The sequence below is a fragment of the Vigna unguiculata genome, chromosome 11, assembly GCF_037176805.1.
Source record: "Vigna unguiculata cultivar grain cowpea cultivar isolate G323 ecotype 2 chromosome 11, ASM3717680v1, whole genome shotgun sequence".
Lineage (NCBI taxonomy): Eukaryota > Viridiplantae > Streptophyta > Magnoliopsida > Fabales > Fabaceae > Vigna > Vigna unguiculata.
In genome coordinates, this window is record NC_140802.1 from 9,680,151 (window position 1) to 9,707,055 (window position 26,905).

General features: G+C 34.5%; 1 protein-coding gene, 1 long non-coding RNA gene and 2 pseudogenes across 4 annotated transcripts; 2 read left to right on the forward strand and 2 right to left on the reverse strand.

Annotated features, from left to right (window-relative positions):
- Window positions 1-215: 215 nt before the first annotated feature.
- Window positions 216-4,216, reverse strand: LOC146880975 (G-type lectin S-receptor-like serine/threonine-protein kinase At1g67520). Its single transcript, XM_085669195.1, has 6 exons — window positions 4,154-4,216; window positions 1,406-1,546; window positions 946-1,156; window positions 616-853; window positions 393-540; window positions 216-221 (listed from the first exon to the last, which is right to left on the reverse strand). Exons 1-6 carry the CDS (start codon window positions 4,214-4,216, stop codon window positions 216-218), a joined length of 807 nt encoding a protein of 268 aa, XP_085525321.1.
- Window positions 4,217-9,704: 5,488 nt separating this feature from the next.
- On the reverse strand, window positions 9,705-13,403 carry LOC114170499 (G-type lectin S-receptor-like serine/threonine-protein kinase At4g03230; annotated as a pseudogene). The gene is made up of 7 exons (XR_014986239.1): window positions 12,024-13,403; window positions 11,678-11,815; window positions 11,409-11,605; window positions 10,963-11,160; window positions 10,633-10,870; window positions 10,404-10,551; window positions 9,705-10,184 (listed from the first exon to the last, which is right to left on the reverse strand). The product of XR_014986239.1 is annotated as a G-type lectin S-receptor-like serine/threonine-protein kinase At4g03230 (transcript).
- Window positions 13,404-15,186: 1,783 nt separating this feature from the next.
- LOC146880976 (uncharacterized) lies at window positions 15,187-24,352 on the forward strand. Of its 2 annotated transcripts, XR_014986434.1 has the most exons (5): window positions 15,187-15,360; window positions 19,630-19,873; window positions 19,949-20,021; window positions 23,028-23,145; window positions 24,042-24,352. It is a non-coding gene; the product is annotated as an uncharacterized LOC146880976 (long non-coding RNA). The 2 variants fall into 2 exon arrangements; XR_014986433.1 differs by lacking the exon at window positions 15,187-15,360 and having other exon boundaries at window positions 18,321-19,873.
- A 233-nt stretch (window positions 24,353-24,585) lies between these two features.
- On the forward strand, window positions 24,586-25,857 carry LOC146880977 (uncharacterized; annotated as a pseudogene).
- The last annotated feature ends 1,048 nt before the right edge of the window (window positions 25,858-26,905 follow it).

Genomic DNA, 26,905 nt, shown 5'->3' on the forward strand with positions numbered 1-26,905 from the left:
TTGACTTGTTGAAAAAGTTCAAAATGGAGGATTGCAAGGAAGTTGTCACTCCAATTGCTACAAATTGTCTTATGGATGCACATGAGGCTGGCCAACCAGTGGATTCAACCAAATACAGAGGGTTGATTGGTTCTTTGTTCTATCTTTCAACAAATAGGCCAAATATCCAGTTTAATGTGTACTTATGTGCAAGGTTCCAAGCAAATCCAAAGGAGTCATACCTAAAAGTTGCAAAAAGAATTTTAAAGTATCTGAAAGGAACAATCAATGTTGGTTTATGGTATCCTCCCAAAACACTTTGTAAAAAAGGCTTAAAACATGAACAAATAATGAAATCAATTTGAATGTGAACATGCAAATTAAGAATAAATGGATGAAATCGAGAAACTCACATATCCAAGAAGATTGAAGGATCTCGTTTGATAAAAGCCAGTATTCTTCTTGCCACTTACAATCTCCAACAAAAGGACACCAAAACTAAACACGTCCGATTTTACTGAGAAAAGACCTTCTATAGTATATTCAGGAGCCATGTAACCACTGAGTATAAGCTAGATTAGTTAGTAGATTGTTGATCATTTGAAGAAAATCACTGGTTGTGGTTAATTGACTTACTATGTTCCAACTACTCGGTTTGTATTTGCTTGAAGTTCATTCTGACCAAATATTTTTGCCATTCCAAAATCTGATATTTTGGGATTCATATTGTTGTTCAACAATATGGTGCTAGCTTTTAGATCTCGGTGAATGATTCTGAACCTGGAATACTGATGAAGATAAAGAATTCCTTGGGCAATCCCACCGATTATTTTCACTCTTGTTCCCCAATCTAGCATCCGTTTCTTCGTTGCATCTGCTATACATCATTAAAGATGTCACGACCAAAGTTTAAGTTTAGCAAATGGGATCATATTTAAGAGAGTTCAGAGACTGTAGGATACAAACCAAAAAGGAAAAGATCCAAGCTTTTATTAGGCATAAATTCATAAATCAGCATCTTTTCATTTCGATCAATGCAGCAACCAAGAAGTCTAACAAGATTGTTGTGTTGGAGTTTTGCAATTAACAAGGCTTCATTTCTCAACTCTTCCCATCCTTGACCAGATCTCCGTGATAATCTTTTCACGGCAACCTCATCCCCATTGAATAATGTACCCTGTATTTTCTTATCTTTTGTAAAAATCACATATATGGCGTAGTAACTACAAAGATACGTGGTCTCAATGAATATTTAGCATGAAAAAAAGTGGTTTCTTTAAATTTTTTTTTGTGTTCTGCTTTTTATTATTTAGAACCCAACATCATATATATCACTTGCGATTGAACGACATCGTGAAAACTGTTTATATTGAGAGGATAGATTATTTGCACTAAAAAAATTGTTAAGAAGAGTTTTTGAGCATGCCTTGTAAACGGGTCCAAAGCCACCCTCACCAAGTTTATTTGCATCTGAGAAATTATTAGTTGCAGCTGCAACACTCTCGAAACTGAATAAAGGCAATTTGACTTCCTTCTTCACTTTGGCACTCCTATCTGATTCAGTAAGCTATTAGAAACAACCGAGTCTGAGGTTCCCAGTGGCTGTCCTATTTGCAAAATTTCTTTGTAGGTGACTGCATTAACACAAAACATACACACGCAAAGGAATGAAGTCAAATATCTCAGAGTAGAAGAAGTTAATGCCATTTTAATTCACAAAGTTGGTTTGCATTGTTTAACACAATTCTACATATTGTCTGAGAAACCCAATCTAATGAGCTGTCGTAGATGAGGAGTTGAAATGGTTGGTATTCAGGACAGAATCGGTGGCTTGACTTTTTAATTTTTTCTTTCTTCTCTTATCACATCACATGTATATCACACATCACATGTATATCACACATCAATTTTATTCTCCCTCTAAATAGTTATGAAGTACGATAGACTTTTCCTTGGGTCTACAAATCATTTTTCAATTATAATATTCCAAATAACAACCAAGGTGTCACTTTTTGATTGGAGGTTGGACTTGTTAGCATTGGTGGCTTTGACCTCAACACCAACAACTAACTCGTCAATTGTAAAGAATAATGATATATATACATCTTAATTTTTTCTACACCTATTATATAATTCTTTTCTTTTACATTTTTCTAATTATATTATATATTCTATAAACATATTATTTTTATTCTTTTCTGGGTGTATATATTAAGTGTTCATACACTTTTTTTGGGGTTTATAAATTATTTTTAAGATATAATATTCCAAACAAAACAATATAAAAATGGTGTCACTTTCTAAATGGAGTCCTTGTTGACTTTAGAAATAGCCACTAGCCCGTGAACTGTAATATTCCAAACAATAAAAGGCAGCCAAAGTGTCACTTTCTAACTCGGACGTACTTGTTGATGGTCATGAGCTGAGTTGGTATTCGGGACAGCATCCGTGGCTTGACCTCAAAAATAACAATTAACCCTAAATGAACTATATTACACATACATCTTAATTTTTCTCTGAACTATTACACACTTATTTTTCCCTTTTATCTTTTTAATTTGAGGGTGGACCTGTTAACTTTGGAAACAGCAATGGTGGCTTGATTTCAACACCAGCAACTAACTCGTCAATTGTAATGAACAATGGTTGATATATATATATATATATATATATATATATATGCCTACACTTATATTATATAGATTTTTCCTTTTTATTATTTTTTTCTTATCAAATCATATATCTTATAAACCTATTATTTTTATTATTCTTCTCACTAATGCAAAAATAGCTTTTTATGATGACTAATTATGCTAACATCCAATATAGTAAGTGATGCAGTGGCAAAATTGTAAATATTATAAGACTTTCTGTGTTGATTATCACTAGAACTGGTAGAGAAAGCTGATGCAATGACAATTTCGTAATAAGTAACAAACTTTCTATGTCGATTATACATAAAATTGGGATAAAAAGTGAGAACAATGATAATTTTGTAATAAAGTAAAAGACTTTCTATGTGGACACGCATATTTTTTCTGTTTCGGGTGTAGGGATCAAACTTCTACTTAAACAACTTTCAAGCTCTTCAAGTCTCCTGTCCAGCTCTTTGTTCGGTGTTCCTGTTTGTCAACCGATTAGGGTGTACCAGTCAAAGGTGCTCTAATGCTAAAGTTATTGTAGAGCTGTTTGGTTAAAGTAATACATGTTGCAATTAATGCGACACAAAAGTTCCAACAACCATACCTTTGACTTCTATTTATAGGTTTTGTCATGGCCTCGTGATTAGGGTCGGGTTAATCATGGCCCAATCATCATTTAATATTAATTATTGACCTGTTTATGTTAATTAAATTACTAACTAATTCTTTGTTGTGCCGCTCGGTTGGTTGTTCTGCCCAACTCATAAAATGCATAAAGGAATCAGGTGAAATCCTGTGCTTAGTCCAATTGGCGGCAAGTGAGAGGGATTCACATGATGCGCGATGCATCGCTCGACTCGATGCATCACATAAATCGTATAAACGACTAAGGTGGAATCATGTGGGCAATCCAACTAGTGGCAACAACGAGAGAGTATGTCGCACGACTCTCATTTACTTTGTTGGTTGGCCTTATTATGACCGACCAACCCATACATTACACAAGCCCCCAGGCCTTAAGCAAGGTTTTATGCAAAAACGAAATGACAGCTCAGGGTGCTCAACTGGGGTGTTACCGCTCGCATTGAGTATTTGAAAAGTTGGCACAAAGACATTTTGACTTCCATGCCTGTAACGGAATTTGAACTGTCATGCATTGTAGATTGTTTGATGCTTGGATGCGATGAAATTACACGATTGAGATCACACAAAAGTTGGGCCCCAATTACTATAAATAGCGGGTGAGATTGGCCACTTATTTTCACACTTTTCTCATACTTCGTCTCATCTGGTCATTCGTTAATTTAAAAGAATTGTATCTATCTTATTCTTTTAATCAAATTTTAGGTTAAATTACTCTTTTAGTCCTCTTATTTGTTTAGTAGTTTCAAAATGGTCCTCCAATTATTTGTTGTCTGAATTTGGTCCTCATGTTTTTTAAAGTGACTAAATATAGTCCTCAAAGTTAACAATGTTAAAATTCATAACGGAACAATGACATGGCTCTTTAACTGTGTATCAATTTTAATTACGTGGCCCGTAACCATGTGCTTATGTTTAAGATCACCAGCTAAGAAGGGAATTGGGTTCTTCATCGTGGAATTGGGATCACCTGACAATCAATTTCAAGGATTGCGACTATGATTGGGATCACTAGGCACTGCATTGGAGTGATTGTCTTCATTGTGATCGAAGGCGTTCAACAATCCATGTGAATTTTTCTTCTAATTTTACAAACTAGGTTTTAGGATTTTTTGATTTTCCACTGAAGCTGGTTTTTAGGGGGTTTGGTTGGACTATGTAGTTGGGTTTGTTTTTCATTTCGATGCTTCTATATCGTTTTATGTTTAATATTTGTTTTACTAAGTTGAGTCGTGGCAAAGCTGTGTTGTCCCACCATTTCCAAATTAGTGTGTGTAATTTGTGGTCCCCTTCGAAATGGGGTTTAATGTTTTCTGCTGGTGTGTCGGTGGTATTCTTTGTAATAAAGGTATGTCGTTGTGGGTATCTGGACATTTCATAGGTTTATATCTATAGTCACATTTTTTTATGGACGATGAGAAGTTTGAAGTGGTTATCCACCATGGGGGCACCTCGGAAATGAGGGTGGAGTTAAATATGTTAATGGCCAAACAAGCATTTGTCGTGTGACCAAGACAAATGGTCTTACTTTGAGGTGTTATATTGATGTGAAAGACCTGTGCTATTTTATTGGAGGTTGTGTAGTGTTGGAGGAAAGGTTGCAACATTTCTATGATGACGTTGCTGCACTCCATATGGTTAACATCGCGAAGCGACATAGTGAAGTCCATATATTTATGATTCACTTGATTTGTGAAGCAGAGCTGGTACATATGTTGGAATATTGTTCAGTTGAGGATAATGTTGAAGTAGTAAATGGTGTGGAGAATGCCATTGAGGCTGAAGTTGTTGAAGAACAACTCTAAGCTGAATTTGGTGAGGTAGAGGTTCAGGTGCAGTGTGATGGTGCAGAACAGGTCTAGAAAGTGGTGAGGTTGAGGGAGAGGTCCATGTTCAGGGTGAGGTTGAAGAACATGTCTAGCCTAAGATTCGTGAGGTTGATGATTAGGTTCAGTCTAAGACACATAATGAGGGGGGTGAAGACCAAAATGTGGAAGAGGTTGAGGTTAAGGATGGTTATTCCATTGATTACATAGATGAAGATAGTGATTGTTTAATTGATGTCAATATAGATTGTGAACTAGGTGTTGGTGGATCATGTCGGACTTCCACCAGTTCGAGGAAAAATATTAATCACGATGAAAAAATTAATGTAATCAAGAAACATGCTAGAGGTCTCTCTGATAATGAATGAGAATTAGATGAATTGGTAAGTAATGAAGACAATGATTTTGATAGTGGTGAGGAAGAGAGATGTGGAAAGTTTCCCACTTTTTGTATGCCCAAAATTATGGCTGAATATGAATGGGAAGTTGGGACATATTTCATTAATAAGGAAGAATTTATGGAATCCATAAGAACATATGGATTGCATAGCGGGAGAAATTTAAAATTTGAGAAGAATGAAAAAAAAAAGTAAGGTGGAAATGTTTGGGTGCAATAGGAAAATGTTTCTGGGTTGCTTGTTGTGCTTTTGTACCTATTCTTAAAACTTGACAGTTGAGAAAGATTGTTGATGAACATACCTACTATAGATAGTTTAATAATCGTATAATCAATGCAAAGTCGTTAATTGGGAGAATAGAGAACACAGTTAGAGAAAATCCTATTGTGAAGGCCATGTAGATTATAGAAAAAGGCTTAAAGAAGTGGAACATTTATATATCTCACTCAATGTCTTTTCAAGCAAGATCAATGGTTGCAAACAAGATTGATGGTTCCTTTACAGAGCAATACAAACGCATATATGATTATGCTCATGAGTTATGTAGATCAAATCCTGGTTCAACAATTAAAATAAAGGTTAAAGATCATGATGGTTCAAAAATATTCCAAAGATTTTATGTTTGTTTAAAAGCATGCAAGGACAACTTTGTATCATGTAGATCTATAATAGGATTAGATGGATGTTTGTTAAAGGGGAAATTTGGTGGTGAGTTGTTGACAGTTATGGCAAGAGATGCCAATGATCAAATGTTGCCTATAGTGTATGCAGTTGTGCCTCATGCACTTTTGTATCAGACTAGCAAAAGGTAAACAATTTTTTTTTTTAGTTATATGAACTGTATGTAATTCAGTTAAGTTCTGCCAACATTTAATTTTTTTTTGTTAGGGTCTCCTACCAACTTTAAATGAACTCATTCCAAGAGTTGATCAAAGGTTTTGTATGCGCCACTTGTATGAGAATTTCAGGAAGAAATTTCTAGGGAAGATTCTGAAACGTTTAATGTGGAGGGCTGCTTACTGCACACATCCACAAGCTTGGGAAAAAGGTTATGTTAGAGATCAAAGAAGTGAACGAGAATGCATTCAAACATATAATAGTTATTCCTCCAAGGCAAGTATTTGATTGTTACTTAAGTTTATGTATATTTTCATTTGTTATATCAATATTTTGATACGTGCCGCAAACTGAAAAAGGTATTGGTCAAGATCAAGGTTCAATACCACTATGAAATGTGACACACTAGTTAACATGTCAAAAGCCTTCAATAGCGTGCTAGTGGATGCAAGGAGTAAGCCAATAGTTACAATGCTTGAGGACATAAGGTTGTGCATGATAAGAGATGGACAAGTAATAGGTTGAAGATAAGTTTATTTCAATGTTCAATATGCCTTAAAATTCGCAACAAACTAAACAAAGAGATGCAGTTAACAAAATATTGGGTTCCAAGGTACTATTGATTGTTTGTTTTATATTTTGTATACTAAATCTTGAACTGCTTTATGATTTTGTGCCCTTTTTATGAAAATAGTTGGTCAGCGAAAAAGATTTTTGAGGTCAGACACGTATCTACTATTGGTGAGAAGTTTGTGGTTAATGTGGATAGCATGGAATCCAACTGCAGAAAATGGAGTATTACTAGCATGCCCTGTTGTCACTTTCTTACTGCAATGAACTTCTTGAATCTGAGTGTAGAACAATATATAGCACACTAGTTTACCAAGTCGTCATACGAAGAAATAGATTGCTTGATAATATATCTTGTGAACAGCCAACGTGTGTGGGAGATTACTCCATTCCCTGATGTGCTGCCTCCACTAAAGCGTATATTACCTGGAATACATAAAAAAGAAAAGAAGACTTCAAGCTTCTAAATTAAAGAAAGATGAGACCCAGGTTAGAAGAGGAGGGGTGAGGAAGAAATGTGCCATCTGTAAACAACTAGGACACAATAGAAGCACTTCCCCACATGTTCCACAAGGTGAAAATGTGCCACTAAGTTTTGATCAAGGGCAAAGTCTGTCACATGAACAATTTGTGCCTCCAACCCAACCATCAAGTTGTGATGTAGGTGAAAATCTGCCACCAAGCGTCATTTCTACACAAGCTTCAACTTCAAATGAACCAATTAGTACCTAAGACTCAATTCCACCAGTTCCAACACATTCCCCTACAATAGTAATTCCACCAGTTCCAACATATCCCCTTGCACTAGCAATTCAACCACAACGTCCCCCATCACGTGGTATACCCAACATCAGGCAAAAACTTCAACATAGGAGGGGCGTGTTTGGAAACTGTGAAAATTAATGTATTTTGCATTTGGTTGCAACATCTGATGTATTTAGTTTATGGACATTTACACTTGAGCTAGTACTTTGGCCATCTGTTATGATTTAGTTTTGGATTTACACTTGATGTTATTTTGGATTTAGTTTTGGATTTTGCACTTGATGTGGACCCTTTGAACTAAGAGTGCACCTGTTGAATTTATTTTGAAACAGGAATGGATTATATGGAACATATTATTTGCTTTCAATGTTTTATTGGTGTAAGCATATTAACCCATATATACTGATGTACTTAGTTTTACTGGTTTAAAAGCAATGGGATAAATAGAAAGAGGGTCCCATATAATTAGCAAGAACTATGTGTGACGTGAAATGTAGGACTTATTACAACAAAGTGGATACCACTGTCATATTCATTCAACTTTAATTTGAGTCATAAAATTTGTTATAAGGCTTTGAAATTATTGAAAGGGGGCGGGGGGAAGGGGCGTGGGCTTTTAATTCAATTGTTTTTTTTTATCAAAACAAAAGTGTAGCCCAAATATGTCCTTGTCCTAACCTCTTAACAAATTCACTTTACAGAAAACCCACTTTTACTATATAAAATTTCTGCCATAAAATATTCAGTTAAATGAGTCATAACCCTTGGTGGGGGTGCTTTATACACAGAAAGGATGTATGCAATGTTAACCAATACAAAACACAATGATTTTGTAACTTTATATATCACATGAAAACAAAATACAACGTTGCACAACTTACCAAATACAACTTTCACAACAATTTAGGGACTTTTCATCAACATTGAAACTAAGATTATATTAAGTACAACAACACAAACAACTCCTATTAAACGCTTCACCCATTTCTCATACAACTTATTACTTCTCTAAACTACAAATCTTCCTCCTCTGCTTGAAGATAACACCATCCCTTTCGTCAATATCATCTTCTCCACACCACTTGAAAAAATTACACCTAACAGGTTCTTGATATCCTCTTTGTTCATCAAACGAAGAAAAAAAAACCAATAAACAATAATTACATTCAATAATTAAAAAAAAATCTGCAACAACATTCATGGATCTAACCTTGAAATTTGGGCAACCACAAAATTTCTTCCTAGCATTCTAGTTGTTCTGACAATTCTCATGAAAATAACCTTTCCACACTAGCAAATTGGAGTTACACCCAACCCTTTCCACCCACCACCAGCATAGGGGAAACCACCATTTGCATTGCCCGAACATGTGCAAGAACTACAGGAGTTAACTTGGGACATGCCTCACAACACCACAAACTCGCGATATGCTTACAGGATTTCACAAGAGCAACAAAACAAAGGGAAAAGAAAACCTTCTCAATTTTGAACCTATCCAACATTTAGGGTTTCATGACTCACTAGAAAAAGAACTTTTTATAATTGATGCCGCGTCAATTGCACCCCTCTTAACAAGTTTGACACATATCAGTTCAATTTGCCTCCCTAATACTTGTGAATGGTGTTTGTTCAATTTAGACGAAGAGGACTAAATTAAGTCACTTTATAAAACATGAGTATGAAATTGAGACAACGAATAATTGAACGACTATTTTGAAACTAATTAACAAATGAAATGACTAAAAGAGTAATTTAACCTAAATTTTATTATACTTAAATTTTAGGAAAGTATAAAGTTTAACAATCATTAACAACAAATTTAATATTTAAGATATCCATAATTAGGGAAAGAGGTAGAATTAAAGAGATTTGGATGCATTTCTTTTTCATAAATTTTGAAAAAAACATTTCTCCCAAATTAAATTGACAACAATATATCAATAAAGCAAGATTACAAAATAAGCTAGATTACTTCCATCTTCCAACATTTTACTTATATGTTGCAGTCTTGCATCATTTATAATTATTAAAAAAGGCAAGATCCATTATCGAAATAAGTATTTTAAACATCATTTAACTGTTGGAATCAGACTCAGTTTTTCTTAACCTGATCCCGTGGTAAATATAGAAGAGGAATAAATATTGATAGAGCAAACTATAAATAGAAAAGAGCTCTTGTCTAATCCAAGTACTAGAAGGAGGATTTTTATAGTGACTCATCTTGCTTCCACAATTGTTTCTGTGATAACATTAACTGAAAGTCTTTCTGTGGAGGTGGAGGGCAATGTTGAACTATCATCACCTCTGAGCTTTTGAAATGCAGGTGGTTTAGGAGAAGGAAGGGACACAGTGTCATTCCCAATCATCGATACAACATCAGACATGGTTGGTCTATCGTCTGGACTTTCTTGAACGCAAAGAAGTCCTATGTTCACATATCTTGACACATTACATAAAGTATCACTCTCATCTAATGCACTATCCATCAGATCCACTCCTGAATTTCTGGTCCAAAGATCCCAAGCCTTCAAGATTTAGCACAAAACAAGCTCAAAGTTAGAATGTTTGGAGCATATTATGGTATGGCACTATGATTTTGTACACTCTCCATGTTCGGAAAAAAGAAAACCCATCATCCTATGACATACCTTTTGTGAAAGGGATCAGAACATCCAAAAATCGTGAAATCAATTTGAATGTGAACATGCAAATGAAGAACAAATGGATGGAATCTAGAAACTCACATATCCAAGAAGATTGAAGGAACTCGTTTGATAAAAGCCAATATTCTTCTTGCCACTTATAATCTCCAACAGAAGGACCCCAAAACTAAACACGTCTGATTTTACTGAGAAAAGTCCTTCTAATGCATATTCAGGAGCCATGTAACCACTGAGAATAAAGTACATTAATTAATAGATGGTTGATCATTTTAAGAAAATGACTGGTTATAGTTATAGTTAATTGACTTACTATGTTCCAACTATTCGGTTTGTATTTGCTTCAAGTTCATTATCACCAAATATTTTTGCTATTCCAAAATCTGATATTTTGGGATTCATATTGCTGTCCAATAATATGTTGCTCGCTTTTAGATCTCGGTGAATGATCCTGAACCTGGAATACTGATGAAGATAAAGAATTCCTTGGGCAATCCCATCAATTATTCTTACTCTTGTTCCCCAATCTAGCATCCGTTTCTTCGTTGCATCTGCTATGCATCATTAAAGATGTCACAACCAAAGTTTAAGTTTAGGAGATGGGATCATATTTAAGAGAGTTCAGAGACTGTAGGATACAAACCAAAAAGGAAAAGATCCAAGCTTTTATTAGGCATAAACTCATAAATCAGCATTTTTTCATTTCGATCAATGCAGCAACCAAGAAGTCTAACAAGATTGTTGTGTTGGAGTTTTGCAATCAACAAAGCTTCATTTCTCAACTCTTCCCATCCTTGACCAGTCTTTTCACGGCAACCTCATCCCCATTAAATAATGTACCCTGTATTTTCTTATCTTTTGTAAAAATCACATATATTGCGTAGTAACTACAAAGATACGTGGTTTCAATGAATATTTAGCATGAAAAAAAGTGGTTTCTTTAAATTTTTTATTGTGTTCTGCTTTATTATTTAGAACCCAACATCATATATATCACTTGCGATTGAACGACATCGTCAAAACTGTTTATTTATATTGAGAGGATAGATTATTTGCACTAAAAAAATTGCTAAGAGTTTTTGAGCATGCCTTGTAAACGGGTCCAAAGCCACCCTCACCAAGTTTATTTGCATCTGAGAAATTATTAGTTGCAGCTGCAACACTCTCGAAACTGAATAAAGGCAATTTGACTTCCTTCTTCACTTTGGCACTCCTATCTGATTCAGTAAGTTCAGAATCTTCAACTTTCATGCTCATGCTTATATCAAAATGAAGCAAATCTTCCCCTGCAAATAGAAGAAAATTAGTTCATAAGTTAAAATACTCTGAATTTACTTGGAAACTTGTTTCTTTCTTACCTTTTCTCCTCTTCTTTCTAATCCAGTAAACTAAAAGGCCCATTACAAGAAAAGCTAGAGAAGAGATGAGTATAACAATCAGAAGTAGATTCTTGCTAACAGTATATCCTCCTTCTTTTGCTCTTGTTGTGTTCGAATCTGCAGAGAAAATTTATCAACTATGAAAATCCATTTGTTGACTGATAAATTTATCTAAGCTGTGAAGTGAAGAGACTCAAGAGAAAAGAGAGACAAGTATCAGTTGAGTGAAAAACAACTAAGGATTGTGTCTTCTTAACTTTGAGAGCACACAAAAATGTATCTTATAGCAGCTGAGGGTTCTATAATTGAGGCTTCTTGAACTTACCAGAAGTATCCAATTCTGAGGCAGCAACTCTTAGGAAAATAATTGGATTACTATCATCAAAACTTATCACTTCTGTTGAGACGTTCTTTAGATTCAATAATGAACCAAACCACAACTGGCAGTTACCGTTCGCATAGTATGAAAAAGCAACACAAGAACAATTCTTAGAACAATTTCTTTCACACTCTCTTGCTGTACCGATCTTTATCGTCCAGTTCGAAGCTGATACTGAGTTCACATCATAGAGTTGGTTGAATGTATCGTTGGATTCAACACCGTTACTGCAGAACGATAACTCTTTTTTCCTTACACAGCCAGCGGATTTGTCCCCTTTACTCCAAGAATCAGCATCAAAGGGCCTGAAACCATTAAGACAGTCACAAGGGTCAAGAGCTTCCGGGTTACAGATGGAAAAGGCTCCACAACAATTGTTAGTTCCACACTTGGATGAATTAGAAACCCAACGTTGTTCTTTATCAGACCAATACTCCAGATTGAGCTCCCCAGACACTTCTAGTACCAACCTAGAGTCACTACCAACTGGCAAAGCGAAATACCTGTCGTTCGTCGGATGTGACTTATTCAAATCACTTTGTCTAATAACATTGCCAATAGTATCGTTGTAGCTGTCGTCAATCCAGAACACATTAGAACCATTGTTGATGATTAGGTTCGCCTTGCCGTAATCATACTGGAGGGAAAAAGCTCCAGGGGCAGGGTCATCTGCACTTGTCCATGATCGCAATGACCAAATGTTTCCTTCATAATATCCTAGTTTCATTCCGGGTAAAAGGGTGTCCGTGGGATGATCAAAACTCTGCCACAAAAGCTCATTATTTGAGGTTTTCAGCAGTATCAAGTTCCCTGAATCCAAGAGCATGCCATAGGTCTTGAAATTGTTTGAAAGCTTGCTGAGAAAGTATATACCTGGTCCATCCTTGATCACAAAACTTCCATCAATATGAAAGGTAAGAACTGCTGAGGGTCTTTCAAGTGCGTAGTCTCGGTTAGCAACCCAAACAATCTTATTCTTGTCGTTTCGAATCCTTTTATACCGTATACCAACGTAGTACTTGTTGAGTTATCTCTGAATGAGTTATCTCTAACTCTGCCGAAAAAGCACAGTTCGAACTTCCCGTTACCGGACACAACTGAGTCTGAGGTTCGCAGTGATTCTCCTGTTTTCAAAATTTGTCTGTGGGTGACTGCATTAACGCAAAACGTACACAGGAAAAGGAATGATGTCAAGGATGACAGAGTAGAGGAAGTTAATGCCATTTTAATTCACAACATTGATTTGCATTATTTAACACAATTCTACATATTATATGAGAAATCCAATCTAATAATTTGTCGTAGATGACGGATTGAATGGCTGGTATTCATGACAGCATTGGTGGCTTGACTAATGAATTGTGATGACTAAATGATACCCATATATCTCAATTTATCTACACTTATCGCATATTTCCTTTTCCTCTGTATCTTTAAACCTATTTTTATGTTTATTCTCTTTCTAGATTGTATGTTAAGTGCTGATACACACTCTTTTTGTGTCATGAATATTTTTCAATTATAATATTCAAAACAATATAATGCAACCAAATCTGTCACTTTTTAAGTGGAGGGTGGACTTGTTGACTTCAGAAATAGACACTAGCCCGCGATGTGTAATATTCCAAAGAATAAAAGGCAGCCAAAAGTGTCGCTTTCTAAGTCGAGGACGGACTTTGTTGATGATCATGAGCTGAGTTTCATTATTTAAAATAATGACGGAATTAATTCAAATTTGATATTGTATTGTGCCTTATAGAGGAAACGTGATAATTAGAATACAGAATTCAAATTTTCTTGCTTGAAAATGTAAAATACAACGTGATATTTATAGGAGTTAATGGAGATATCTAAACTAATTTTTAGGAGTTTTTCTAATTAAAATTTCACTATAGAATTTTTTACACACTTTACTAATTAAGATATTCTAGAATTTTTAGACGTTAGGGAAACTCAATAAACTTCTAGATATTTTAAATTACAATAACAGTGCCTGTTATATTTTACGTTTAGTTAATTATTTAATATCTTTACTTATCCATATTTTAGGATTTTGCCCTTGTATATTTAATCTCTATAATTTACACATACGTACACAGTATCGCTTACCGTTTACAGAAACCAATCAAAATGCTTGAAATGTTATCTCGAATAACATTTGTGTCAAATTATGTTAATCACATACTTGACTTGGTTGAGGCATGTTGAGCTTTAGTCTGGACATTCTTTCATGTCTAGAATAGGTTTAAAGGTAAAGTTCATTTGTTCAAGTGAAGAGAAGTTAGATTATAATTGTATGTGAGAAAGTTACTATCAAAATTATTGTCAACCCCAACTTCTGATGAATGCATTTATTTTATTAAAAATAATAATAAAATAAAATAAAAAATGTGTTTTTATTGATGGTGGGGTTTTTTAACTTTAATTCTACCATATAAAAAAAATCTAATTTATTTTTAATTATCACACCCTTCTCATGAGCCCAAATGTTTTATATATATTTTCACCTTGACTGGTTGCTATTTACACTGTACACATGACATGTTTCAAAAGAACATTTTATAATCTTTGTTTGTAGAAGAGGGTATAATATTAGAAGCAATATTTTTTATAATTATTAGAATAAATATCTTTAATTTATGTTGATGTGATGTGTCTCATTGATTTTTCAGTCAGAGAAGATATTATTCTATTAATTAGAATCAAATATTTTCGGTAATAATGTTTTTTAGAGAAATTGTACTATTTTAGTAATTAGAAACAAATATGTCTAGTAATAATGTTTTTTTAGAGAAGGGTACGATTTTAATAATTAGAAGAAAATATTTCTGGTAATAATTAGAATCAACTATATGAATATTATGTTATGATTTGATCAAATCTTCATGTACCGGAAAATATATGATCGTAGTAATTATAGCCGATATTTTTAATAATTATAATTAATACCCTAGATATTAAGCGACAATTTGATTTCTATATTATGTTTCATCGGGACCAATTCCTTCCTCGTATATCTTATAATAATTAAAGACTAGGGTTTCGATGATGCTGAAGATATCTATATAAACACAAAGCTTCTCCTATACAAGACGGCAAAAAAGTCTCTACACTTTCTCTCTTTCTTTTTTTTTCACAATTGGTCGGCTCTCTTCTTTGGTGATATTGTTGTCATCCCACACCGCACACAAGGGGCAAGTCCCAGTCGTTTCCATCCCAATCGCTAAGGACCATCGTGCTGCCTTCGTTGCGACTTCATCGGCTACTCCATTCTTGCTTCCAGGTATGTCCAATTGTAGTTTGGTACCGGTTTGGGGATTCAATAATTTGTTGATGATTGATGTTTTATCCACCCGTGAAATCGAGCACGTCTTTTTATTGACAACTCACATGTGGGCGTTTTCTAATCAAATGTATAAAAACGTACATGCTGGTGCTCATGCCATGCCAATAACTAGAGCTTTCAAAATGGGTTGGAATCCGCAAGTCAATTCGGCTCACCATGGATTCGGGTCGGTTTGGGTTGAAATTTTTTTATAAATTTCAATACGGATTTATTTTTAACTCGGCTCATTCGGGTTGAACCCGTGGTGAGCCGAGTTGACTCACCAACCCACAAATAAAAGGGTCACACAATTATTTTTATTAGGTTGGACTTTACATTTGGGTCATGTTAGGTTTTTTATTGACAACTCACATGTGGGCGTTTTCTAACCAAATCTATAAAAACGTACATGCTAGTGCTCATGTCATGCCAATAACTAGAGCTATTACAATGGGTTGGAATCCGCGAGCCAACCCGGCTCACCATGGATTCGGGTCGGGCTGGGTTGAAATTTTTTTACAAATTTCAATATAACCCGTGAGTCAACCTGTTTAACCCGCCAACCCGTGGTGAGTCAGGTCAGGTTCAAATTTTTTTGGCTCGCTAAAATGTGAGCCGGGTTGGGTTGGCTCACTAAATCATCAACTCATGGTGGGTTGAGTAGGATCGTGACGGGTTACCCGTTTTGACAGCTCTACCAAGAATCATTATCCTTTTACCTTTTTTTCTTTTTGTTTTCCCTTTTTTTTTTCCAAATTGAACCATATATTTTACCTTTATTCCTTTTTTTGAAATATGTGTTCTTGATACTACTATTTTTTTTTTCTAATTTGTCATACAACTATCATTGTCCTATATTCTCTCGTTACTTTTTCTTATTTAAAAATAATAATAAAAGTTGAAAGTTTTTTTTTTTAAATTGTTAAATATCATCTGAAGTCCTGGATTTGTTTGATAATTTAATTTTTTATCATGTTAAATTGCTACCTATTTTAAAATAATAAAATTCAGCTCATGGCCATCAACAAGTCCGTCCAACATGGAAAATGACACTTTTGGCTGCCTTTTATTGTTTGGAATATTACAGTTCACGGGCGTATGGCAATTTCTAAAGTCAACAAGTACTCCATTTAGAAAGTGACACACTTTGGTTGCATTATATTGTTTGTTTGGAATATTATAATTGAAAAATGGTTTATTAACAAAAAAAAAGTGTATGAACACTTAATATAAACACATAAAAATAAAAATAATAGATTTATAAGATACATGATGTGATAAGAAAAGAAATAAAAAAAAGAATTATATAATAGGTGCAGAAAAAATTGAGTTATATATAAATTACAATATTGACGAGTTAGTTATCAAAGTGAACCAATCTTGTTCATACAGGTTGGTTCACCACGGGTTGAGCTAAAAAAAAGTCAGCTTAATCTGGCTTACTTGTTGGTAAGCTAGAAATTTCACAATCCGACCCGATCCACCACGAGCTAGTAGGTTAGTGGGTTGGCTCACTTATGAGTTTTTTTTTTTGTAATTTATTATAAATTTATTGCATTACAATGAGAGTGAATTGACTTAATTGATTTCGAATAGAATTAACTAGGACATTTAGAATAGTTCATCCTCTCTTAGCGTGTGATTCCCTTTTATCTTAATTTGTGATGCTTTCCAAAATTTCTCCATTTTCTTTATTGTCTCCTAACGTCTTATTTAATTTTGTCATTCACGTTTATTGTCCACCTTTTGTTGTCCACCACCACACAACCCCTTAACCTAAGCATCATAGAGCATAAGGCTAGATATGTTTTAATTATTGACTCAAGTAATATATCTTCTATTATAAGCCCAAAAGATGTTGGGCCTCCAAAAAGAACCACTAGGGTGCATGTCATCCTTAATAACACATTTTTTAGTTTGTAATTTTCAAGAATATGAGACATAACAATGTTTCTACACATGGCTCAATGTTCTTTCCAAGATGAACTTAACGCTGTTATTGACCAAGCAAAAAGGGTTATATTTCAACAATGAGTTTTCCTTCCTCGTGCGAATTGTAATAATGTTGCTTGTTATCTTGATTTCTATTTCAAAACAGTATAAAGCATATCTCGTATCTTCCCTCTTTTTATTTATTAAGAGTTTAATTGCTCTGATTAGATTTTAAGAGATCTTCTTTATTCCTTAATTAAGAAACTGGTTACTTCCATCAAATTTTAAGAGGTCTTCTTTATTCCTTGGGAGAGTGGTTGCTCCCATTGGATTTATGCTCCTTCCTTAAGAGATTGGTTGGTGTAATCAGATTTTAGGAGGTCTTCTTTATAAAGTTTCTGTTGATACGATCAAATTAATACTAACAACTTCAATATTGTTTAGAAATTAGTCAATAAAATAGAAATGGTAAAGTAACCCCAAGTCATCTCCCAACAACACATAATTAATTTCTAACAAATTAGTTCTTATAAAAACTATTGAAAAATGTTAATCAAATAACATAAGAAATAAAGAAATCAAGTTGGAAAAAGATAAAAAAGATATAAAACAATGATAAAAAAAATATTGATTCCACTATTTTCAAAATAGATTCTTCATTGGTTATCTAAGGATTATTGTTCAATTAATTATCTTAGATTTTCAAATTAATTAATGTAAATTCTCAATTAATTTGTTGGTATTCTTACTATCAACCAAAGTGCATTCTCAATCAAATATTACTATGTCTAATTATGTTTATTATTTTCCCTCTTATATCAAGTAAAAAGCTAATTAACCAAAGTACATTCTTCATTAATTCTTGTTAAAGTTTTCACCTTTAATCAAAGTACATTCTTAATCATTAGCAAAAACCCATTCAATCACATGAAAGTTTCTAAATTTAATCAAAGTATATTCTCAATTAAAATTAAAAATCATTGAACTCATATGATTGATATGTTATGTATATTTAACATTGTACTAACTTGCTACAATGTAAAAATCATTACTTTTAGTTAAATAAAGCAAAAGACCTAGAAAACTATAAATCGTAACAGTAATCAAAATAACAAATCAATTATTGCATTTTAACCTTAGAATCCATAATAAATTATAGTAGAACCAACCCGATAAGTTTATCCTCCATAGAATCAATGTAACATCAAAATGTAAGAAGAATAGAGAGAACAAAATTGGACTCCCTAAAGTTCCTAAAATCTGAAGTTTCGAGTTCTCTTTCTGCTTCCCCTTGACTTTTTTATATAGGACTTGATTAGATTTGGATATGACTTTTCTGTTGTTGAAATCTGTTAAATATATTTAAAATAATCATAAATATTATTTATCTTTATATCAAGTTAGCAATCACGTAAAATCAATTGTATAAAATTGGAAAACCAATGGAGAGATGACGTTAAGGTGAATAAATAAATCTAGGAACTAAAAAACTAATGGGGAAAATTCCATAACAGAAGATTGGATGATCTCTGTCAAAAAGACAACCCAACTTTGATCCTTGTTCTAAAAATGTAGTTTTCAAGATTTTAGAAATCTCATTACCCCCAAAAAATCTTGCGTGCTCTCAATGAGGTGCTTTTATGGAAAGTCATGATCGCATAAGGCATTTGAGGGCGATGAGCGAGAGAACATGGATGAGCAACACGTGGCAATAGAGGGGTGAACTCTCCACCTATCAGCCAATTGTCTATGATTATTGTATTGGAAGAATAAAAATTTGGACGTTACAAAGAGTTTTACCCACATTCAATTGTGGACACCAAAATATTCTAGCCAAAAGGTGAATGGAATTAAGTAGGACATTCATAATAGTTCATCCTCTCTTACTTAGCCCGTGATCCCCTTTTATCCTAATTTGTCATGTCTTCTTAAATTCTTCCATCTTCTATATTGTCTCCCAAATTCTGTCATTCCTATTTATTGTCCACCTTTAATTATCCGGTATTTCACATCCTTTGAGTAATTCTACATAAATGTTCTTCAAGTCGACCTTTTATTGATCGAGTCCCAATGATATTGGTCCACCACCACAGTTCTAATGTGTTTTGGATTGACGACAGCTACAACGATACTATTGGCAATGTTATTAGGGGAAGTTGTGTAAAACAGTTACAATGGAACGAGAACTATTTCACTTTCCTAGTTGGTAATGACTCTAGGCTGGTAATGGAAGTGTCTCAGGAGCTCAACCAAGAGTATTGGTCTGATAAAGTACAACTTTGGATTTCTATTCAGTTATAGAAGTGCGCTAGCAATTCGTGTGGAGCCTTTTCTATCTGATTCTAATTATTGGAGCAAAGGGAATAAATACGCTTGTTGTGAAAGAAAAAGAGTTATCTTCTTGCAGTAATGGTGTTGAATCCAACAATAAATTCAACCCATTGTCTCACTGCTTCCTTGCTCACTGACCTTTCTCAGAGTGCCCTAACCTGTAATCAGTGATGAATGGAGCTCCATTGACATTGGGATGTCAATCACGGTGAGAATTTGTAATTTTCTTTAAGTACTCAGTTTGGGTTGATGTTAAAAGTTGTTTTTCTCTTTATGTTTTCAGTTGAGCTTGTTGTTCTCTTGTGACCCACTATTGTTTCTTCCACACCCATCGCATCTGCAACTCCTATTTCATGGTTAGTCCCCTTTCCTTTTCCCTTCATATATGATGCACTCATTGTTTATGGGTAGTTATTGTTTAGCGTTATATTGAAAGATGCATACTAATTGCATGTTGATTTGTTCGTACTAGGTGGACATAATGTTATAGTTTGAGAGATTCAATCTAAAACTTGAAGAAACCTCTAACTTTTATTTTAGTGCTATTTTAAGAGACGTTCAGAGTGTTACAGAAAGACAAAGTTGGATCACTATTTGTGTTTGAACTGAATCTTCTTTATTAAGCCCTGCGACAAGGATTTGTGTCAGTCTAGTGGTTGCATTATAAAAGACAAAACCTTCCTTTATAGGACTTAATTGGCATTGATATTTAAAGTAAACAATTCCTTAATCCTAGCTTGATAATTTTTCTACTTGTCTTTGGGCATAGCCTCTGATTAGTTGAGTTCAACATTTTTGTGGTTACGCCACAACCCTAAATTCAAATAATAGAATTAAGATGAGTTGATATACTTGTTTGTACTTGACTTATTTTTAGATCCAAGCTAGCTTCACATTGCATTATTTTTCTGATTAATTGGATACTCTACATCACCATAATGAAAAATTATTGTATTAAGGTGGAATGTATGGATTTTTTTTCATCGGTGAAAGAGAAAAGAAAGTCCCCTGTGTGGTTTCATTAACTGTATCATTCTAAATTTGTTGGATGGAGAAAGAGAAAAAGAGTCCACCGACACCTATTGTTATTCCTTTAGATATTGTTCCCTTAAGTGGTGGTCCTAAACAAACTGTTGAAATATCAATATAACAAAAAAAAAGTAAGATACAACTCTCTCCATTTTATTGTATAATGATAAACACCCCATTTAATTTAATATACGAAATTAAAGGAAGCATCACAACAGATAACTTAAAAGCGCAGTCCTGGAGTTCAAAACCCAACTCCTTAAAACCTAGGCACACCACGATGCCCAAAAGAACTGGTTAACGAGTTTACAAGGAAAAGTATGTTAATCAAAGAACAAGCAAGTACATGGGCCTTAGCCCTAAAGAGAAGCCCACTAAAGAAACTAAAACCAGCCCATGTAGATTATGCCGCGGAACCATCACCTCCTTGTTGCCCGCGGGTGTTCCTCGCATCTGCTCACACCAACAAGTTGATGATCATCGCAAGAGAGAGTACCACACAGCAGAACACACCACAATAAAAGTAGGGTAAGCTAGAGCATACAATCATTCAATCAATGAAATCAGATACATATTCACAGTCCATCATACATACGTCACACAAGCATATTACGACCTTCCAAACAATACACTACGACTCGACTCGACTCATCCGGATACATATAACTTGGTCGGATTCAGCGGACGCTCGCACTTGTGGTGGATACCTCTGCTCATCCCCGAGCTGCTCACCCCCGAGCTATGTATTACAAGTGTTTCATTGAATCATTTTCCCTCACCACAAGGTTAGCCCTTAATGAATTTCAGGCCTTCTGCTACTCTCACCACAGGAGTCAGTCCGCTCTAAGTGAGACTAACTGGCCCCTTAGAGTGTCAAGATGCAGTCCTTACCTTGAATCCTTACCTAGTTATACAGATGGGGTACCACCATGGGCACCCACTAACAGGGGCCATGCAATTACGTCCCGATCACTGAAGCGCAGTCCCGAAAGTCTCACCTAGAGACCCCAAAGAATTACACGCTGACACGAACCAACATTCATAAATCAGCGATAAGAGAACATTAAATCATATTTACCATTTCATATCAACCCTTGGGATTAATTCCTCATACGCATCACATTTTGAATCCATATTACTAGTCAACACCACTCCATTAATCTAGGGCCTCATCTCATATCAACGCCCTGTTACTTTAGTTCCAAACCACTCATTCCTTTCACATGCTAAGTTCCCACCATACCCATCATGCACCATTCATGAATCATGTCACGCATACATAACACTCCATTAGGCATATATCCATACATATGTACATGTATCTCATCATAGCAATCATACCCAAACAATTCCAATCATCCGAGAGTAAACATACAACCAAAACTCAGCACTGCCTCGCCCAGCACCTCGCTCAGGCTGAAGGGTCTCGCCCAGGCGAGTCCCTTTCGCCTAGGTGAGGGCTCGAAAAAGGCAGCAGGAGCACACGCGGGATCTCGCTTAGGCGAGACCCCTCTCGCCTGGGCGAGATGCTCACTCGCTCAAAAAGAAGAGCGGGTCGCCTAGGCGACCTCTTCGCGCAAAAGGGTTTGGGCGAGTCCCTGTTCGTCTTGCCTAGGCGAGACTGGCTCACTTGGGCGAGATTAGCAGGTCTCGCCACTGTTTTCCTGCAACAGCGACCCAAGCCAGCCCATCCCACATACATTAACACATTCACAGCTCATAACCACATCATACCAGCCCTATAACTTCAACACGACAGTTCATAACATAGCAAAAACGAAATATGCAAGTGAGCTAGAGCTTCCCTACCTGGAAATGGGTTCGTACAGGTCTTTCGGCACATAACTAAGGAGCACAGCAGTTCTAGAACCCGACTCGCAACTGGAACAGTGGATAAAAACGAGTTATAACAGGGTTTCCACTGTTACTGTGAAAGTTATACAAGACAAAGGCGGTAAGGATTAAAGGTACTTACGTGAGTAGAATAAAGACCAAGCTAAACGTGACTCTGGACGTTGGAACCCTAGTAGAAAACGGCAACGGCAGCAGCTCTAGGGAGTGAGATTGCTGTTTTACGAAAAGTGAGTTTAGGTTAAGGTTTGGGGCGGACTAAGTCTGTTTTCCCTTTCTGGGTCAGCCCTAAGGCCCAATGGTTAAGACAGCCCTAAGAAAAATGGGCAGAATGGAAAGCGAGCCTTACAATCATCTTCTTCTAGGTTATTTTTAAAATCATTATTTCGTGTTAAAATCTCATTTTATAAATCAATTATTCTTTAAATATGCCAGAAGTTCTACTACTCATATAAACCTCATACTCATTATAATATTTTTAGGTCTGAGGTTAGTGTGCATCCCGGGTCTTCAATTATTGTCATAAAGAATTTTATGTCAGTAAATGATAAAGCCTCATAGAGGGTTGCCAGAGAAGGTGACAGCTCCTGAAACAAACAGGTAAATTTCTTCCCCAAGTCTCTTTTTTAAGTGTAATTATAATTTCACCTTTTAGCTAGAATGATTTTGATATCTTTTGTTAGGATAAACGAGTTCTTCTTGTCTGTTAGTTAGCTCATTACACAATCAACAAATTATTGGTTCCTCATACTCAACATATTGTTACCAAATTGTTGCATATATATATATATATATATATATATATATATATATATATATATATATATATATATATATATATATATATATATATATATATATATATATATATATATATACACGAGAGCTCTGTCGTTAGTTTCGAAAAACATTTCCAGAACCTTCATTTTGATTTGTTTAACTTATTTTATGAAAAATCAATATATAATTTATAAATATTATCTTGGTTTAGTCAAATAATATTTAGTATTAAAATGCATAATACGAGTATGATGATTCTAGTGCGTAACATATATAAGATAATTTGATGTTATAATATTGATCATAAAAGGAAACTTATGGTAATTTTTATAATTATAAATTATATCTTTTTATTCACAGAGAGTGAAAATGACGGATATAGAGAGGAAGTGAGAATCATAAATGAAACTGAGTTTGTGCACATGTAGAATGGTAATTTAATTGGTTTAGTTTATATTTAGTTTAACATTGCAGATATGATCTGCATTCAAATTGAAACATAATATGAGATTTCAAACATTATACAAAACTCAGTTGATAATGAAAGTATTTTTACTTCATTCACAGTTCGAAATTCTCATTTCAGGGGTTAGAGTGGTGTGGCTGGGTGGGTTTATATATTGGAGCACCTTGACCTTTATATGTTATTTTCTAAATGCTGCATATGTTTATAGTCCCACAATGCTTTCATTAACCTTTAAAAAAATATTTCAAAGATATAGGTAATAAAAAAAAAGTGATCAAGATCTCTTATGCTTCGGTGCTTGGAGCACGTTTCCCGCTCCCGAAGCAGACATGGACGCGGAGGCGTGACAAACACATGCACGATGTGGTGTCAGGAGCTTTTTCATGGATCAGACACGACCTAACTCTTTGACACGTGCGGAGGACACCTTTATCTACTAATTTGAGATAATATTTTTTATATTTAATTTTATTTTTTATTTGAATTATATCTTTTTATTTTTTTAATATTTGTCCCATTTAAATTAAAATATTAGTTTTTTATTGTTATAATTAATATTTGTCCCATTTGAATTATATAATTTATTTTTAATTTGTGATATTATTTTTTATATCCAAATAAATTAATTTAATAGAAAATTTATTTTATTATAGGAAATTAAGATGAATATACCTAGTCAAGTCATCGAAAAAAAGATGAAACAAAACTTTTACGGAGATATATTACAAAGTTAAGAAAAACTCCTGGTAGTGAAAAGAATATGATTAAATGCAGTTTATGTGATTTATCATAAAATGGATCTTACACTCAAGTAAGATCTCATTTGCTAAAAATTACGGGAGCAGGAGTTAGAATTTGTCCAAACGTGACTACATCAAAACTTGTTGAGTTTAGAAGATTAGACAATGAAGCAACATTGAAAATAGAAAATTCAAAGAAGAAAAAAGGTCTCTCTACCATCTGTATCTAATGAAGGAAAGCATATGAGTACTGGTGTTAATCCAAAACACAAAGGTCCTTTAAAAGATTCTTTCAATATCCAATGTGAACAGTGCACAATTAGTGATTACTGGTCTTCTTATAAAGAGGACAATGTGAATAGTGCACAATTTGTGAAAGAAACTTTATTGAATGATAATTGGTGGATGAAGGTTAACTACATACTTATTTTTACTGCTCCTATTTATGATGTTCTCAGAAAAATAGATACAAATATGGCTACTCTTCACTTAGTATATGAAATGTGGGACTCAATGATTGAAAATGTTAGAAAGATCAGATACCAACATGAAAGGAAGATAGAAGTTGAACATTCATCCTTTTTTGAGGTAATAAATTCAATATTGATTTATCGTTGGACTAAAAGTAGCACATCTCTTCATTGCCTTGCTCATTCTTTAAATCCAACATAATTATGTAGTTAAATTACTTTATGACTATATTTTATTAAAATTTATAATATTATGTTAATATATCTTTATGTATTTTTAATATTGTAGATATTACAGTTCTAAATGATTAAGTGAAGACTTACAAAGACGTGCCCCACATAAAGATTTGAAACTTACTCAATAAAAGAAAAGATGTTTTAAGAGGTACTTTGATGATGCTGATGTGAGTAGAGAAGTGAATCTAGAGTTCGCAAACTTTTCAGGTAAATTGGGAGATTTTGCAGATGAGGACTCTTTAAGGGATAAAGGCAAAATGGATGCAAAGTCATGGTGGATTATTCATGGATCTCATGCACCAATACTTTAAAATATAGCTCTTAAGCTACTTGGACAACCATGTTCTTCTTCTAGTTATGAAAGAAATTTGAGCACCTACTCTTTTATACATTGTTTAGAAAGAAATAAGATGACACCTAAAAGGGCGGAATATTTAGTATTTGTCTACAGTAATCTTCGTCTTCTTTCAAGAAACTCCTCAAAATACAAGGAAAAGGAAACTAGCCTGTGGATACTGCTGGGGATGATTTTTCATTGGATGACAATGGAATTCTTGATATTGCTAGCCTATCTCTCGATGAACCAGACTTAGAAGTTGTATTTTTTGATGAAGATTAACATATATAAGACTCAAACATTATGATATTTTAAATGTTTCTTTTTTTATTATGAAATATAATTATTATATTTTAATATATATATATATATATATATATATATATATATATATATATATATATATATATATATATATATATATATTGTCGTGTCCGTATCTTATGCTTTTTAAATTTTGCCATATCTTCGTATTCGTGTTCATGTCGTGTTTGTATTCGTATTCGTGTCTGGGCATCATAGATCGAGATAAAATAAGTTATTTCCATGTTTTCAAATGAGTAGTTTGATTTCACTAGTGCAGAATTGCATTTTTACCTCGTCTTATAGGCCTCGGTTGGCAAGGAACCGAAGCATATAATGGCGCGGTGGAATCTTTGCAATTCTAGGCAACTTTTATGCCTCGGTTCAAGTAAAACCCGAAGCCAAAAGGTGTTATAGGCTTCGGTTCAAATAAAACTGGTGACAAAAGGTGCTTATATGCTTCGATTAAACAGACACGAAGCCAAAAACGTGGCCAGAAATTTCAAAAATGCCATTACCTGTTACGTCTCTGGCCTCAGGTGGCAGTGAATCGGGGCCAAATAGCACTATATGCCTCGGTTATCAATTGAACCGAGGCCATATAGTTTAATTAGGGCACAAAAATGCGAATCACTCTTCTTCTTCCTCGCGCGTGCTGCATCTCCTTCATCTCTCTCTACAACTGTTCCGGCAACACCACCACGTGAGCCCCCCTTGTTCTTCCACCATCGTTGTGTTGCCATCGTCGCATCTCGCCTCCGGCCACGCTGCTCTGGCCAGTCGTCGCTCTAATTGGACAATTTTTCTCTCTCTCTGCAACTGTTCCGGCGACTCTCCACCACCACGCGAGCCCTTCTTAATTAAAAGAACTCAAGTTGTCTATGATAAAAAACACTTCGACAATATAAACTAAATATTGTTAATTAGAAACCGTTCATTCAAATGGATATTGATATTGTGCGAAGAGTATGTTGGAATGGCTCAAATAAGAACAACATTAAGGAAGAGATTCCATTTCATTAATAAA

Bases quoted from the DNA above. Each gene is read 5' to 3' on its own strand.
- LOC146880975 (XM_085669195.1), bottom strand. From the start codon at position 4,216: ATGAAGAACCCAATTCCCTTCTTAGCTGGTGATCTTAAACATAAGCAC. The intron at 1,547-4,153 runs GTAATTAAAATT...TGTTTCTAATAG, and splicing joins AGCACATGGTTACGGGCCAC to CTTACTGAATCAGATAGGAG. The intron at 541-615 runs GTAAGTCAATTA...GCTTATACTCAG, and splicing joins AACCGAGTAGTTGGAACATA to TGGTTACATGGCTCCTGAAT.